This window comes from Condylura cristata, unplaced genomic scaffold, assembly GCF_000260355.1.
Source record: "Condylura cristata isolate star-nosed mole 26May11 unplaced genomic scaffold, ConCri1.0 scaffold00004, whole genome shotgun sequence".
In the NCBI taxonomy this organism is placed as follows: domain Eukaryota; kingdom Metazoa; phylum Chordata; class Mammalia; order Eulipotyphla; family Talpidae; genus Condylura; species Condylura cristata.
Genome location: NW_004567105.1, coordinates 44,143,624 through 44,162,205, shown reverse-complemented (window position 1 = coordinate 44,162,205; position 18,582 = coordinate 44,143,624). Strand labels below are relative to the sequence as shown.

Genomic DNA, 18,582 nt, shown 5'->3' with positions numbered 1-18,582 from the left:
CATGAGATTTTAAATCTGAGTGAGAAGAAGGACATTTCTATACCAGTGAAAGCAAAGACAGAGTGACAATTAAGGGCAACAGATTAGAAAGGATCTTATGAAAGTTCTATAACTAATAAATTTAAACAAACCCTGGAAATTACATCTTGAAAAAGGAAGGAGCACAAATTTAAAGCTATTTAGATTCAAATCAGGAAAGTGTAAGACGTTTGTAAAAATAGTCAACACATTTGCACTAAATACACACATCACTACATTTTCAAGTAAGGAAAGTGTAGTCTAGTCTTACCTTATTGTTGCAAAAAGCTGAAATAAAAATTACTGACTTATAGAAGCAAGTTTCACATGTATCTGAACATCAAACACAACATACAATATAAAATCAAAAATAACTAGAACAGAAAAGTTTTCGGTCTGACCTTAAAAATACTGAGCAAATCACTAGATGAAGCCAGATCAAAAGGAAGGGCATTACACCAGCTTGTCGCCATATGTGAAAGGGCCCCACTGCACAGGGCACAGATGGTATACAAAGGAGAGGAGGGGTACAAGCAGATCCAAAGCATAAGGCAAATAAACCTGGTTTAACTTACACAGGTAACAAAAGGAATGGCTAATTTCGAATGCAACTGATAAGACTTAAAATTTGGGACAAACAGTGCTAGATTCCCCAAGCCAAAGTATGCTCACCAGAATAAGCTCTGAATCCTTTTGTGTAATCATTTAAATGCAACTAAAACCTCAGTGAGGATACATGCAAAGGGGTGGTGGCTTGCTATTGAACAACAATTGAGAAGACAGTTAAAAACCATTTAAAAACCATACAGTGATTTTAAGTCCAACTGGATAAAGGACTGAGAAATTTGGGGGAAGTTTAATGTACGCTTACAAAACCAGCAGCTCTAGTGAAAATAAAAACTCAGTTTATTTAAATGCTCAATGTCTTTTAATAGACCCCATTCCATTCATTATATAATGTAAAATGCTGTGACTGAAATTTTCACCCTCTTAAACCTTCATTAAAAGACTTTTCTTTGTTTGTAAAAAGATGAGGGGGCAATTAATTTCCTGTAGAAAATTCAGTAACAGTTATTTACTTCATACTCATTTCTCCATTGCAAAGTTACAGTTATAAAAACGGTGCGTAGACAGCTATTCTAAAATAAAATATTAAGAAAAGCTCTGACTTTTCAACATTAGAAATTGAAGTTTTCATTAAACCTTGCATTTCATTCAATGAGCAGGAAATTTTTTCAGGCAGCAACCCAAACAAAAACATTTAACACAGAATTCCTTCAACCTCATGATTTCTGAAGGACACAAAAGCATAGAATATCCAAAAGGTTACTTTATTGGATATTCTAATAAAGTACATTCAACACACACATAAACAATGGGACTCTAAATTTTAGTAGCAATGATAAACAAAAAATACTGACTTCATGATGACTTGCTTACCATTTACATAGTTTAGGGAATGCTATTTGTTTTGATACTTGTATGTATTAAAGAATCCCTCCAGTTTAGTTAACACTTTACCTAAGTTACACCTAGGAGTGGCAATTTTAGTGTATGTTCATTCCCAGGCTACTTTAATAGTTATTTGAACAGTTTTGCATTATTTTACATGCAATTTTATAGCTCTATAACACTCATTTAATCTTGTTCAATGATGCTGAAACCCAGGTGCCATAGACAATATAGAAAAGTAGCTGCTGCACATACAGAGTAACTACTTTTTTCTGAACATTAATTTCTTTTGTCTTAACAGGTTGAAACAGTATTTAGAAGAGAGAAAGCCTTTGTGGTAAAGGCTGTATAGTATGGACTTCCAGAGAGGCTACCGCCGACTTCTATGATGCTAGAGTTCTTATGTACCATTACTATCTTTTCAAGTCTTAGCAACAAGGCTTCACAAGCTTTGTTGGTATTACACATTCTCAAATCAGGTCACCTTGGAGAGCTTGGGCGATTTTGAGGCTTTTCTCATTTGTTATGTGCACGTATGGGGCAGGGGTGGTCAAGTGAAGTTGAAGTTGAAGATCACCCCCATTAGAGTTATAGGAGTAGCTTCTATAAAAGCAGAGCCTACATCTTCCTAATATACTGAATCAGAACCTCTGTGGTTAGGGCTGAGAAGTCTGCATATTAAGTGAGCACTACAGTGATTCCGCTACATGTGAAGGTGTCTAACAAGCACTGGTAGATGATCTCAAAGGTCCCTTCCACTTGAAAATTCTGAAGAGTCTGTGAGTTGTACCAGCAAGTCTCTCTACAATACAAGATGGTGGCTTTAGCCTAAATAAGTATTCTTAGATTTTGAAGGAAATGTAAAAATAGAAAACAAAAACAGAGCCATACAAGCAAATGTATGAGGAATCTAAATGCACATTTTTCTTCCTGGGAGGAGAGGAAGACCCTGCTCTAATAGCTACACAGAAGCATCAGTCCAACAGGGTTTCCCCTGCCCTCATTTCCTATCATTTTCCTTTTCCTTGATTCCTCTCAGTTATTAATATCCAGGATTTTTACAATCCTGAATCTCCACACACTTAAAGTTTTCTTTTTTTAATAGATCTGAATATATTATTTTAAGAAATAAGCTACCTACAGGCAGTCCTCTACTTTCATTATAATGAGTGAAATCCTACAGAAAAATACAATATAAGAAAAGTGAACAATATGCTTACATTTTAAAGGGTGTTCCATGTTGGAAAATAAAATAATAAAACCCTAATTTAACTTCTCCTTTTGAGCATGAAATTTGACAAAATATTTCTGATATTTCCTGTATGTTACTTGCATTCTTTTCTTAATCACTGTTCAAAGGCTCAATGAGAACCTGAGATCCCATCCAGAGAGTTCTATCTTTAATAGATTTTTATTAGGTATAGGAGAGCTAAACTCTTACCAGTAGTATCGAAGCAAATTTTTATAATATCATAAGAGCAAAATGCAGAAGAATTTTCAAATGATTACACAAACAGCTGGATATCTTATGCTGCTGAGCCAGAATGGTCAGCTGGAAGGCAGCGCCACCATGTGACAGCTCCAAATGCTGTCGGTGCCACGGAAGCGCGAAAGTTGGGATCCTCTCAAAACTAGGTTTCTCATTTAAAAAAAAAAAAAAAAACTACTTCCTCTCAGAATGAGGTTATTTTCAAACACCAAACTCTCATACTGCCTCAGCCACTGAGAGGCAGAGGGAGGAAATGAGAGCCGAGTATAAGGATGACATCTGATTCTGTCAGTCATGTCAGAGAGCAGGCTGAATCAGACACCGAGCTTGGTGGGGTGACCAGCTTTGGGGGGGGGGGGTAGAGGTTGGTCAGGCTAACAGTCTGCAGTGTTCCTGGTTTAAGGAAGCCTGGACTGGGTGTAGTCTGCAGACATCAAGGCTCCATTGGTAGATCGTATTTAATGCCCAGTGAACCCAATTTATAAACCTTCTTTCAATCATAGTGTCTTGTGACTGTGTGTATAGTGTGAGGTGAGCTACCTGAAGAAGAGAGCTGAGAGAGAGTCAATCATGTTAAACTTATTTAAAGTTTACTGGAGTTGTATTCCCCCTTTGGCAGCCTCTCCCCCATCATTTTTATGATGAATTTAATAGCCACATTATATTCAATGTACATATTTACTGTAAACTATACCCTCACTTTGGAAGTGTGAAAAAGTGGTGGTGGGGTGGAAGAAATTTAAAAATTTAGTACACACTTCAGAAGAGATTACAAAAGAAAACTGAAATATAGAGAAGTTTCTCACAATATAGAGAAAACTGAAATATAGAGAAGGGTATTATTCGTGCTTATTTAGTGGTTGTAATTTTCCCACCTATAGTATGACAGCCTAGGTCCTAACAAGAGGAGAAAAAGCATGTTGATTTCCATCAGAGTCCCTAGCTCTGCGTCACAGAGACTAGAAAGTGAGCTCTGGCTTCTGTGTGGCTCTGTGCAGGGAGCTGAGGCAGCACTTGCGAGGAGTCGGCTGAGAAACGCAGACTCTACTGCTGTTTCGCATGTTCCCCAGCAATGGCCGGGATGGGTACACTTCCATAATACAAAGGTCACATGCCCCACAAATATTTCTTGGCATCCTGAGTATTAGCTCCTTTAATCCAAGAAGGTAACGAGAGGCTTTAAAACTGATTAAATCAGCTTAGTTCATACAAAGTCCACTATGAACTATTCAATTAAAACAATGTCCTAAGCAAAATCTGACCAAATCCTCTTAATTTAGATGATAGGTGCTTGACATTTGGCGAATTAAGTCCTTTTATAGTTGGTATTTGCTACAGGGTAAGAAATAGTTGAGCATTTCTGCAGGACAAAAGTTCCATAATCATAAACAACAGAAACTAGAAAACACTGATGTGAACCTAACATTCCTATTTATTATTTTATTTCAAAGGCTACATACATGAAAATTGGATCATATCACAATGCTTTAAATAAAGTTCAAAAATAAAAATGATTCATGATCTATTTACTTGTGAAAGATATGACAATTACAATGAACGTAGGTCAATGATATTTTTCCTAATCTATAAGAAAAATACGTATCTTATAAAAAAGAATTTTAATTTATGTCCAGAATAATTCTTTAAAAATCCTTAATAAACAATTTAAAATCAAGTGGATGTTAGTACAATGTTTAGAGAAACTATTTCCAGGGTTTTGAAAAATGGATCTGATATTTTTATACCTCATTTTGAAATCACTGAAGAAACTCAAGTTTAGAAACAATTATTTAAAAACTACTGTCACTGTTATAGTTGATATGGTTAGTATTGCATATGAAGAGCAGTTTTCATAAATAGATACTGTTGAAAGTCCTTTTAAAGGCCTGGAGGATTTTATTTACAAACACATGTTGGGGACTGGAAGTAGACCTCTATCTCTGCTGGTCAAAGCTGAGAGAGGAATTAAAGATCCTGGTGCAAGCCCTTCTGTGAAGTGTATAAGCATGTGCGTGTTCTCCTGACTCCAAAACCAAGTCAGGAGGAGGAAGGGTCTCCTAAGGCCTGCCTTTTTATCATGTAAAAGCAGGAGGAGGCTTAGCAGAGCTGAAAGAGGAAACTGTCACGTTTAGAGGAAGTTTCAGTGTTCCATTGAGTAGCCATTTCCTTCTGCTAATACCAGTATGTCTTTGGTAAATGACTATATATATATTTAAAATCAACAATTCTAATAACTAATATGAACAGAGTATACTCAAAGTTCAACTTTGTGAATGTTCATATTCCTCCTGGAAATAAAGTTTAACGTCTTGTTCATAAAAGAAAAAGGGAGGCCAGGTAGGACTACAGACGTCAGGAAGAGCATATACCATGAACAGAAAAAGGGGACCATATAACAAAATGTGTTGGCATTGATTTGGAAAGGACCAAGTACATGCCCTCAAAATTTGGAAGAAATTTTTCAAACAATTAAAATATCACTTATCTTTAAATCAGAAATAGGTTTTCTACTGGGAGAAATCCCTTGCTATGACTCTAAGCCTTCATTTGAAAAAGGCTGAACAGAAATTCTGCTTAGAAATCTTTCCATAGAGGGCCCAGAGACCTAGAGTCTGGTTTACAGCCTGATATTCAACTGTGATTATAGTTTACATATTAGACAACCCAACTATTATTTTCCTTTTATCACTAAAAAATGTTTTAAAAAGGAAAAATAAAAGATATGTGTGCTGTCAGTGCAAAATCAAATTAAATACGTTTTTTTTCCCCCTTGGGACAGAGAAAACAATGCCCAGTGCATAGTAGGTAGGAATGTGTCACAACAAATAATCAAAAGACAGGTTTCACCAAGCTAGCATTCCTCCAAGTACAGTGTGGTTTTCAAAAGCATTATTGTCACGATTATGCATATTCTCATTAACTAGGTACAGCAGAGCTACTGAAAGGGAAACCGATTTCTTGTGCCTCAATGAAAGGGGAGTGTAGAAAACAATAATTAGACTGAATAAGGAATTTAAAAGGGCAAAAAAAAAATCAGAGTGAAAGGAACAGAGAATTTAGAAAGCCAAAAATAAAAAAAGCATGTAACGTGACTGTAGAAACCCACACAATCTCCCCCCCACCCCACCTGCCACTTTGCGTCCTAATTGCCCAATCTGCAAGGACAGAAACCCACTCTAAATTGACCAGCATCGGGCTTCGGCAAGTCTTCTCTTCACTCTCCCTCCTGTTAAGACCGTGTCCAAAACCAATCAGCAAAGGACAAAGAATTCTTTACAGAGTGCAATTAGTGTTTTCCACGTCCACCTTCAAAAGCATGATGCTCTTCATGGGCTAAAGGACAGAAAAAAACAAAAAAAGAAAAAAAGGAAAGAAAACTTTAAGCAAAGGATGGGGCAACCCTCTTCTAGGCATCTCATTCAGTTTCCCCAAATGTTGGCAAGAACTCAAATACCTTTTGTGCCAGTTAGCTAAGATGTGCATTTCCTGAGAAACATAATAATGAAAATTAAAACAAGGAATAAACAAGCAATGGACATGCCTCTTACTTCTGGCTGTGCCAGAGAAGATGGGTAATCCCTGCAAGCTGATGGACAGAATAGGTCTGGTGCAATCAAGTGCTAGAGGGGAAAATGCAGCCCACGGAGGCATGAGTGGGTAGGGGGCTGGCATTACCCAACATGTGGCCATTAACAAGCCTAACTTTAAGAGTAAAATGAAATAAAAATAAAACAAAGGACAATACAAGGTAGGCCTCCCTACTTCTGAATACCCTAACATGGGAATGAAGTCTTCCAAAATTGATGTCACCCCCCTTTGCCCCCTGCCCCATAGTGTTCTTTCCCCTTACTGTCTGACTTGCAAAATTACTAATTACAATTAGGAACTCCAGAGTAAAATGTTTAGGCGACCAAAAATAGCACTTTGAAAACTTAGGACTTTGTGAAGTGGATGTGGGAAATGGGAGACCTATGAAGTATGTAACATTTCCTTCAGGCAAAAGGCCAAGACTGAAAACTGGCTTCCTGAATATGGTTAAATTATCACCATATTGCAAGAGCTGATTCTCTTCTCTTAAGTGGAAACATCACCTTGGCAGGATCTGATGAAGCCAAGGTGACTCGGGACCCAGCCTCTCCCTCCGTCAGCGGTGACTGGGGTGCCTGAAAGGCCCAGAGGGGCCCCATGTGGTAGGGTCTGGGGCAGGGCTGTGTACCTTCAGAAGCATTGTGCTCCTTTTCTATCTGGGGTAAACCAGTGGGGGAGGGGCAGTCTTTGTTTCCGAGGGTTACCTTGGGTTGGTCAGACTCCTAGGGGTGCCTGAAACCCAAACTGACTTAAGTGAACATTTCTCACAGATATAACTTCACAAATATTTCACTTTTTATGTTTCTTGCTTTCTTTTTTTTTTAAGGAGGCTATTTCAGGGCAGACACCAAAGCAAACATGGCTTGCTCTACAACAAAATATACAGAGTCTGGATCAAGTGAGGAGCCACAGGCTCAGTGATGCTGGGCTCCAAACTGCAAAGCAAGTAGGGACTGCCCATGGACTTTTGCTACTTCAAGGCATGAATGCCACTGTGGGCAGAGTTGAGACACAGGAAAACTACACATTTGATGAGTTATGGAGGTAAAACAAAACACTCAGAACTTGGAGAGTTCTAGAAACAGAGCTCGTTCTGTCAATCTTTGGTCAGCCTCAGAAGAGAGAGGAGAAACAGAAATGCTCTAAGCCAGGAGACCATAAACTTATGGAAAAGTATTTTGGGGTCTCTGTGCCAACTTTAACACTGTCATTGTAGCACTTAAAGCAGCCAGAGGTGATATGTACAAAGTGAGCACTGCTAAGTGCTAATACACTTTGGATACGGACTCTGAAATGTAAGTTTTATACAAATTTTACAGAATATATAACTATCCTTGTGATTTTTTTTCAGCCTCTTAAACATGTGAAAACAGGTCTTAACTATAGCCCATACAGAAGCAGGCAGGCAGGGGAAGATTTGGCTTGAGACTTAAGAGTCTGCCAACCTAAAAATGATTCTCACATCAGAAAGCACTTTGTCATTCAGTTGCTCTGAAGAATATAACAGGATTTGAGGAAGAGGAGTCTCTATACACTGAGTTCCTCAAATAACCAATATGTAGCCAAATCATAGAACTTGTCAACCCCTTCCAACTGGAGGCCTTGACCAAATATGCTTAGAGTCTTCCCACAGGGAAAACCTACTATGTCACCTGGCATGAATACTTAACACTCATGAATACTTAACACCAGGATCCTACCTCAAGACAGAGTAAAAGCATGGAATTGGCTATTTCTAACTTAGCTTCCTGATGAGTGCGCTTTATCATGCTAAAAGATATTTGTCCAAATCTCATTTTCCCAAATAATTCTGCAGCAATGAAGTATAACCCTACTGAGTAAAGGACTGCCTGCGTCATATGAAACAAAGAGAATTGTTTGTTTTTCCCAATTCAAACTTTTATTTGAATAATCTGTTTTAAATGTAAATTTATGTCATTAAAAATTATGGATTTCTAGTGAGATCAGTTCTACATTACTCACAAGCTCCATGATGGTATCAATCCTTAGGATGTCTACTCAGCTTGATTTAATGGGCCAAGCTGCAATGGTCTCCCCTTACTCGGCTCTCATCTTCCTCCTGGCCCATGAGAACAGCTAAGCAATGACTCATTCTTATTCATCTTACCTGATTGTTGTCATTGCCCTAGAAGCTAGCCTTACCACTCTGGCTAATCACGACACACTTATATCTTGTTGATGCTAACCAACATGGTAGTTACCTAGAAATTTAATTATAGAATTTTGAAGTAGAAGGAACCTTGGAGATCATTTAAGACCAACCTCCTCAATATTTAGATGAGAAAGTGAAAGGATGAGTAGATGTGATTTGTTCAAGGTCACACTGTTGAAGTGGGACAAAAATTTAGAGTAGCCAATTTCATGATTCCAAACTGCTTTTTCTCCTCTTTGGAGGAAAATATAGGGCTGGTTCAAAGGTGGTAAAGAATGTTGACTCCTTTTCATAAATGGTAATGAAACACACTTCCTTTCAGAACTTCTCTGGGAGTTAGTCTTGTGGAAAGAGACAAGACCCTCGGTGACCTCTCAACTAATATGTGGGTTGAAAACACAAATGTTTCGTAAGGAATGACAAGTTGTATCTATGAATATGCAATTTCTACACTGCGCAGCTAATAAGCACTTTCTGCAGTGCCTTTCTCTCTCTCTCTCTTTTAAGCTTTCATTTAAAACTAAGATGCTAACCACCTCCTCACTCTCTGTAGCACCTGGCCAAATCCACTACTTAAAATCAAAATCACCTAGCCTGTGAGTGTCAGCTTCCTTAGAGAGAAGCCTTGGTTTTAATATCTTCTATCTTAGGAAAACAGTCATGGATTAAAATGTGAGTTTTTTCCTTTCTGGTAAGGGACTTGGGAAAAGTGAGAGATGCATATCCCACCCCCCCCTCCACATTCCCCACTCCACATTTGAAGATTTCTATAATCAGTAATGTGTCATTGTTTAACTGGGAGTCTTTTATTTTCCTTTCTTAGAAATACTAAAATAATACTTAGCATTAAGGGCATCTTAGCTTCAATAAAATAGAACAGTTTAAAAACTGGGTTACTGACTCTTGAAACATTCTGGGAAATGGGAAACATGCCATATATGCATAGGGCTGTCAATCTTTTTCTCTAACTCCTTATTAAAACTGTAACCTGCAGATGGATCTACCAAACATTGGTTTAATAGCACTAAGCTGTTTTCGTTATAAAAAAGATGGCTTTTTCAAAAGAGCACACAAAAGCAATGAACATGAATTATGATGGAAACAATGGGTCCACACACCTATTCATACTGTGAACATTTCACCACTATGCATGAATTCTCTTTTGGTTCTATATCACAGTCATCGTAATGAGGAAGTATTAGCATTTCAGTAGAACATTCAATCATCCCTATGCTCAGATACACAAATACAGATGTTATACATTATAAATTCCTGTTTATGAAGGGATGATTGAATATCTACCTGCCAGTTCATATAATAACATTTTTGTTATTGTTGCTTCAAATAGAATGTAATTTTTTTGAGAATGACAAATTTAAATCAGGCTTAAATGTTTGAAGTAACAAATACAGTATGTCTCTTCTGATCCATGCATTTAGGTGACAATAAAACCTCATTTTAATTTCTGAGACTAAACTTTTTCTTTTAAACAATGAAATGTAGTTTACTGAATTATTTTCTGGATTATAGAATTTCAAATGACTCTGCCTTCACCTCATTTGCAACAGTTTCTATCTTTAAAAGTATGACAGAATATGTTAGAAAGTAATAACTGAAAATGAAGCACTTACGTTTATAAAATACTGCTTTAAAAGATATGTGTGGCAGAAGTTCATAGATCTTTTCTAAAACGGTTGCTTCTCCCACTAAAGAGGCATTTACATTCCAGACTTGGACGACGTCTTCTCGGTCCCGAACACTGACACTAACTCCTATGACTTCGTCATCTGAGAGGAAGATGGGGAAAAAAAGAAGTGAGTGATAGTTTCGAGTCTGCCTGTGCTGCTTTTTAAGCATGACTGTTTTTAAGTGGTGGATAAGATGATAAAAAGGAGATGGCACAAGAGAACTCACAGCAAATAGTTGGTGCTGAGGGGAATCACTCGGCAAAAGCAAGTTAGCAGACAAAGCTGTTGCGGTCACATCACATTTATCCAGGGACTCACAGAAACAAAGTGTTCCAGTAGGCAAATTTTCCCAATAAGTAATTTACCCTTTTTAACATGTCAACAAAGCTTTCTATTTCTTACTGTTTTGATGAGACTTTTTCTAAAATGAATTGCGTAAGACTATGCCTTCTGAAAGCCAAGTGAACTCACATGAACTTTTCCTGGATGCCTCACTGTTAAGTACAGCAAGCATTTCTCCTGATTTCCTGCCCAGCTTTCAGAGATCTTGGGGTGGTTAGTGCTGTTTACCCTAATACTAACTAGGCCCAGACTGTGTTCCCAGTTGCTCACACTGCTTTTGTAGTTTTCTATTTCTTTCTTTCTTTTTAAAAGTAACCATTCTGGCTCTCTAGTGCGCCCGTTGAGCCACTCCCTTCAGTTTGAGGTTCTTAACTATGGGCTACAGAATCTGTGACCATCTGTTAGCACTGTGTACAAAGTAAGAGTAAATATCTTCAGAGTGTGGGTCTGCTATTACAATACTATAGTGACCAGACATTAAAGTACTGATCGACATTGACTAATGTAGGTCTTCTTTTGTCCAAATTTTGGGCTTGGGACTGCCCTGTGGAAAACTGTCAAGTTTTGTTGCACTGTCTTATGTTCTCCTGGAGTCACTTTGCTTACACTCACTTGTTTAAAAAAAAAAAAATGATAGCAGTAAAAACATTTCAGGTTCATGATATATTAGCTCTCCATTTGCATACCCGGTACCAGTAAGTAAAAGGCAAAAGATAAAATTTTAAAATCAGGAAACTTTGCCTTAATATGCTTAATATGCTTTGCTTAATTTTCACAATGTGCTGTACATCTGTAAATGTAAATACTTGTGCCATCCCTTTTTAAGTTGCTTTTCTGGAGGTTTAGAACATTCTGGCATTTAGACACAATTTAAGGAAGGACATGTCCAATTTACAAATGGGATTCATCTTCAGTAAAAAATTCCTTTCTTTTCTCCTTCTTTACCCCCTCTCCCTGTCTTCCTTCTTTCCTTTAAAATCTGATGCTAGCTAAGGGTATATGATTTGACACTGAATTATTTATCTATTTATATAAATGTTCAAAAACAAGCAAAAATTTTCTTATAGGAGTTATGTTAGTGGCCACCCTGAATGGAAAGCAAAGAGAGATTCTGGGGAGCCAATAATTTTCTGCTCCTTGAGCTAAACATTAGTTAGAAAAATCTGTCACTTTACGAATACTTATGAAGCCATGTACAACAGTATAGCTTGTGAAAACTTCTGTACATAATGTCAGATTTAAACAAAAATTTCCAAAAAAATAAACAGTACCTGACCATGGCCATCCACTAAAACTTACTATTCCATCAAATTTATTTTATGTATTGATTTCTGATTTTTTTATACCTTGTAAATATAATTGCTAACACTGAATGTTAAATCTGGTGTGGAAATAAAACAATTAATTGGGGGAAACTTTGCATTTTACCATTTCCATGAGTGACAATAAAGTCACTAGATCAGTCTTTTATGGAAATTTCTAGCATTCTCTGGTGCTTTCTTTTTGCCATGTCTATATGTTGGTCAGAAGGTGCTATCATTAACGGAGCTGAGTGCTGAACTGTCAGTATTTCAATTTGACTTGGCTTCTGGTAATGGAACAGCCCATGAGCATAGCACGTCACAAATGTCATGGATAGGAAAGTTGCAACCCTTGCACAAATAGAGATCGGGTCACAAACAAATCATAAAAGTAAAATCAACCAGCAAAAAAACCCTGTTATTTTAGGGTAATGGTAGCAAGACATTAGAGCTAGGAGGAGCCATCATTTAAAGATGAGATAAATGGGACTGGTTACTTCATGTGGTGGGTTGACGTTATTGGGAGAACTAATGGTTAGCAGTTACTAGTGTACTCATTTCCTAAGTCAACTACAGAACAACAGGCCCTCTTTACTCAACACTGGATATTAATTGTTATTTACGCCATTTTCCCTGGTTCTGGAAACAGGAATAATCATCCAGAAAACCTCCTCTCACAGGGATGTATGAGTTTATAATTATACATAGGATGCAGTTTTTGTTACACATTGTGCATTTGCTAACTACTCCCTATAAAACATAAGGAATTTATACTTCAGAGATATTTTCGTTTTAATACAGGTTTTAAGAGAGTAAAAGGTGGTATAAGAAGAAGGCAAATAAAAAGTGTAAAACAAAAATTGAATGATTGAAACAACTAGTGAGATGAGTTGAAATTTGCTATAGAACTAGCTAGGTCTTATTAGCACCATCTAAGATTTGTAAGGGCAAATCATTTCATACCAGTTAGTTAAAAAATAACCATCACTGAATGGTAAATAGGAAGAACAATCACGCTAAATGTTACTATTGAAGAAGAAAACAAAACTTCAAACAATTCAATTATCCTGGTTTCATGATTCAATTAAGTGGTTTCATGATTAAAAATAAAGCAAACCAAAAATGTACGCTCATAAATGCACTTGATATTTGAAAATGGTCTCCGAGTAAAATCGTAAAGATCTCATATTTTGGCCTTAACTGTGGGCCCACCAGAAATAATGCTGAGCATTAACCCTTCCTATCTTTTATAGCTCTCTTTGATGGGGGACCAAGACAAGGACAGGAAGGAGGAGGAAGGGGTTGGGAGGGGTGGAAAGGAAGGTACCGACTTCATCAGACCCTTTAGGAAGAACTGAACAGATAAAGGAAACCTACCACAAATTGTTTAAAGGGCCCAAATTTCTTTTCTATCTGCTTATTTATTTTGGACAGATGTACATGGGTACTAAGAAGATGAGCTATGAGGGAAAAGAATATATGCATATACACACATATATACATATACACATATATACATATGTAAATATACATACATACACATACTAAATGCCACAATCACATGTAAAAAAATCTAAGCAACTTCACAGTTATAAAATAAACACACAAATACAAACTTCTGCAAGTATCAAGCACAAGCCAAGCACACACGCCAGGGATGAGCTGTGAGCTTCTTTACCTGCAGCAGCACAGTCTGTGAATTGTTCCCCGATAGTCGCTAATAACAACTCTTTCCAAACTGTGGACTTGTATGGGGAAAAATAAAAACAAACAAACAAACAGAACAGAAAAACAACACACATATTTTTAGACAATTATCTTCAGGAGCTAAACAAGTTGCATCTGCTTCAGCTTCACATGCACTGGGTCCATGCCCACCACTGGACTCTGCAGATATCGCCAAATCACTGTGGTGTCATATACTGTAACGTTTTACAGGTAAATTCACAGAGAGATACAAGTGATCCAAAGTCACAAATGTTGTGTCCAGTCACAAAGTTAGTCTTTCATGAAATCTCTGATGATGATCAGAAGCAAAATGATTTGCTTAACTGACCATCTCTTTACCTCACACTAAACTAAAAATCTATCAACTTGTTATATTTGAACGCTATTAGTAAAATCATTTTCTTCCAAACGCTTTCCTCTGTTGTTCTTGTGGCATACAAAGTGTTTTAGAGCTTATACAAATAAAGAACATTAAGGTAATTTCAGGTTTACTAAATACTAGAGACTTGCAAATTCCTATCCATTCAATGCAGGCTGTCAATGCTAAGTGGCTGAACTGGATAGAGACATTCCCCGGTAATAATTAGCAAACTCCCTGATCCACTGCTTCCCAGAAAGAAAACTGGAGTCCTTGCTAGTCACCATCTACTAATGCCATCCAGGAGACAGTTGGAATCCACTCACAGGGGCCTGGAGATCTATTTCACTTCCTCACATAATTCCCAGGCTCTAAACTCCCCCAGAACCAGATCTGGATCCTGAAAGAATACTTAGCGTCTGTGCCCAGGTAAGTTATCAATCTTTGTAAGCACAGATTTCCATAGGCAAACAGGGAATAATAATAGGGCCAACCTCTCATGGTGGTTGTGACCGAGAGATTAGTCAACAAATATATTCAAAAGCTTACCACTGTGACTGCAACAATAAGCCTCAACATTTAAGATCCACTCCATAAACAGCCACATGTTTGCTATATGCCAGGTGCTCAACACAGATTAGCTATAATAATAGTGTTATTATATTCTAATGAGCAGAAAACAGCCTACTTGAATTTTAACCAAGACAACAGCCATTAACCATGAGGACTCACTCTCAGGGAGGATTTTCTTTGCTCTCTCCTAGCTCCTCCCAACTGGTTTGCTTGTCTGCCACACACATCAGGCCTTTCACTTCCCACCTGTCCTAAATGCTCTTACAATGGTGGCAAAGTTGTGGATGAGAGAAGAGAAATCATGCTCCCTCATTTTTAATTACAGGAAGGTGAGACACTGGAGTCCCACTTGTCAGCAGGCTGGACTGCAGGGGGGATGAGGGCATCTGTCCAGACACAGCAGCAAGACTGTGGCTGCACTCGACCAATGGGCGGACAAGGAGAGGAATGCTGCCAGTGGCTTTTTGCTGAATGCTGACATCATCATTGTTTTTTATGAGAAACCAACAAATAAAGAACTCGGAACAGGGAAAGCTAGTCTTGCTAAAATTAAAAAACAACAACAAACCCTTTACTTCTCTCATTCTCTTTTGCTCTCTGCTTTTTCTCCTTTTGAGGAGTGCAGAGACATTTCCTACACCTTGCCTGATTTGTTATTTGTTCCCCGGACGGACATTTTTTCTTTTTTTTTTTTTTTTGTCTGCCAACTTAAAAAGCAAATCCTAGGTCTACACATCTTGTCTAATCACTTGCATCTTTAACCAATAAGTGTGGTCCTATCTTTAGGTCTGTGTGTGGAGGGGAATGACTCAAGCTTGAGCATATGCGTCCCTGGAGACATCTCAATTCTTTGAGCTTATCCACATGAAAGAAACTACGAAAAGGTAAAACTGGGTAGTATTTGTCTTTTCATCCATTTTTCAAAGAAGTTTCTTAGTTTCTCAGGGATTAAGAATAGATTTGAAATGTTCATTTTCAGTCAGTACAATGAATTGGAACCCACTCCTGGGAAATCTAAATTTCTGAGGTTCAGCCACTGCCAACTATCATCCCAGAAGGCCAACTCCCCAAGCAGGTCCTCATCAGCCCAGGAAGAGGCTGGCATAGCTTCCCACAAAAACCCAAAGAATGGTGAGATGCAAGGTTATCTCAAACTTAGCATTCTTCATGTCACAGCTGTCCTAAGAACTGTCTATCCCCAGAGGAGGTAGGATGAGTCCTTGGCAGGAAGGACCCTAACTCTCCTTTTGTGAGAGAATCTTTCCATATTTGTGAGAGCAGCTTTCCATATAGCTGCTGAGGAAATGATGGCCAGGAAGATAATCAGTTTTCTGTAAAGCTTATAAGTATTCAGCACTTTCAATGACAAGATACTATTATACCACTACTGTAGAGAAGCACAATACATCGTTGAGGTGATAGTGCCATCTACAAGGTCAGAGCAAAATTTCTCACCTGTCTTGTTTTGAGACTAGTGGGGGTTCTGTCCAAAATGCACACGAAACTCATCATATACAGCTAACAACCACCCCAGGCTTAGCCAATTCTAGGAAAAACCTACCGTGCTGTCCTTGGGAACTTTCATCTTCCAAACACCACCCTTTGCATTACTCTCCTCTTCCCTGGATCAAAGACCAACATTTAAAGTTATACTCAAGAAAGAAGGCATTCTATATACATTTAGTTTAATAACAGATGATATTAAAAAACAAACAAAAAAACCCCAATTGTATATTTTTCAATTAATTCCCACCCTGTCCTTTTATTGGAAACAGAAACAAAGGGGGGAAAAGGAAGACAATGGGAAGGGAAAAAGTTGAACCCACTGTTCACTAAGGCAGAGATAGTGATGGGACTCTCGGTTACAGCCCTCAACGAAGTAGGGACAAATTGGGACACATAAATGAACACAAGTGCTTCATAGGTTTGAGGGCCTTTACCCCTCAGTATCATGTTCAGGATATGACCTCATCTGAGTCTCAAAGCAACCTTGTGTTGTGGTTTTAACAAGGAACTCAGTACCTGTAGTGCCTATCTGCTGTGTTTTTCTGCTCCCAATTCCCCTAGAAAAAGCCAGGGTCCCCTACTCTTACATGAGATCCATTCTAATGGGCCGATTCCACTTTTGAGCTTCCAAGATGGACTGATAACTAGGTTTGCATATGAGAACACTGCCTCTTCCTGGTCTGTGTGACTGCTAGCATTGGCAAGGTAGGCAGGTGAGAGCCAGGCCTGGCATTTTACTGGGGTCGGTGAATGAGCACAGTGATAAATTTGTCGGATGTTAAGACTGAAGTCTACAGAAACCACCTTTCTACCACACATGGAAAGCACGCCCGAAAACTACACCGATGAAGAGGAAAGCAAAGTAAAGCTGATGAAAAGTGGCATAGTCCCAGTTTGGCACATTTGATTACCAAGACCTGCCAGAAATCAGATCTATCAGTGGATGTCTCAGTTACAGGGGTCAAAAATTTCATTTGTTTCCCTCAAATAAGGTTCACATCTACCAGAAAAGTCAAGTTAAATCTCTATTTTACTAGTGAGTAAATAACTTAAAACAGTTGAGGGACATGATATAGGGATTTATGACTGACTGGGACTCTAGCCTAAATAGGTTTCCACCTACCACCTTCCTCACTACACCAAGTTATTAGAGAAAAGGACTAAGGACCTGGGTCGCAATCATAAACTCTCCATGTGGCCCATGAGGAGAGACGTCTGGGGTGACAGGAGCTTTCTTCAACCACCTAACAGCCAAAGTATAGCGCATCTGTTCCCTTCAACTCATCGGCTGAGAAGCTAAAAAGCTCCTCATTCCACTTTCCAAGTCACTGTTAAACAAATAAAGGAGCAAACCAAAAGTATGCACTGCCCCCAAGGGACTGCATGGTGCCCACGGGAAGATTGCAGTGAGGCACTCACTTAGTGGAGGAGTATCGAGTCCCCCACTCACTAGTCCCAGGGGGAGTGGGCAGTAGGCAGGGACTCATTTCAGAGCTAAAATTAGTTTGCAACATCACCAGCAGAAAACTACTTTGGCATTCCAATTCAGCATGACGTAAATATTTTATGAGGTTCATAACCGTTTCCCTCCCACCTTAACCTCAAATTATATATTAGACACTTACCAAAGTGGTCGCCTCTCTCCTCTCATTAAATGATAACTACATCTCAAAGGCAGGCTAGTCACAGGAGGAATATTATTGTATACACTCCAGAATATCTTTAAAAGAAAAACACTTTGTTTAATATACCCAGTATTGATTTACTATGCTACATGATTATGAAATTAATGCATTAAAGAAAAAAATCAGATTCTCATTAAGTCCTAGCCATTCAAAATAGATTTTTCTCAGTGTTCTTTCTAATTTCCTGTTAGGAAGTGTAACATAACATTAAAGAATATTCCTTGCTGAAGTTGGGCCAAGTTCCACATCCAGGAAGCTATGGTTATTAAGAAAACATTCCTATACAGAGAATCTCCACATAAAATTGGGTAAGGATCTTGCTAATGATTTTTCTGACAGGTAGATGGCATCTAATAAGCTGTAGTGCTGAATATATGTACTGAATCAACTTCCTTATAACACCGCCTGTGTCTTCTTCCAAAGCCCAGAACAGACTCATTATGCTTTGGATTGGGGAATGAGCTATGACAGGAGAGGCAAAGAGAGGAGAGGCAAAGAGGAACTATCTTAGATGCTCCCTCCTCTTTCCCTTGCCTAGCAAAGCAACATGTTGCTCAAGCTGCAGGGTGCTATGGACTGTGTGTTCATGTCCTACAAAAATTCATGTATTAAAATTTTAACCCCAAGGGGATGGTACTAGGGGCTGGAGCCTTCAGGCATTCCCATGATGGGGTCAGTGTC

At 38.3% G+C, this 18,582-nt stretch overlaps 1 protein-coding gene across 2 annotated transcripts in view; it reads right to left on the bottom strand.

The window, feature by feature from the left end:
* The window catches only part of EIF4E3 (eukaryotic translation initiation factor 4E family member 3), an 85,186-nt gene that overhangs the window by 19,541 nt on the left and 47,063 nt on the right, over positions 1–18,582 (bottom strand). Inside the window, exons 4-8 of one of the 2 annotated variants that reach the window (XM_012720461.1) lie at positions 17,842–17,936; positions 16,272–16,332; positions 13,730–13,796; positions 10,352–10,507; positions 771–6,292 (exon numbers count right to left, since the gene is read on the bottom strand). In XM_012720461.1, coding sequence (XP_012575915.1) covers positions 6,246–6,292; positions 10,352–10,507; positions 13,730–13,796; positions 16,272–16,332; positions 17,842–17,867 — 357 coding nt within the window. In that variant the 5' untranslated portion in view covers positions 17,868–17,936 and the 3' untranslated portion in view covers positions 771–6,245. Of the gene's footprint in view, positions 1–770; positions 6,293–10,351; positions 10,508–13,729; positions 13,797–16,271; positions 16,333–17,841; positions 17,937–18,582 lie in introns of those variants that run through there. The other variant, XM_012720462.1, reaches the window with a different exon arrangement.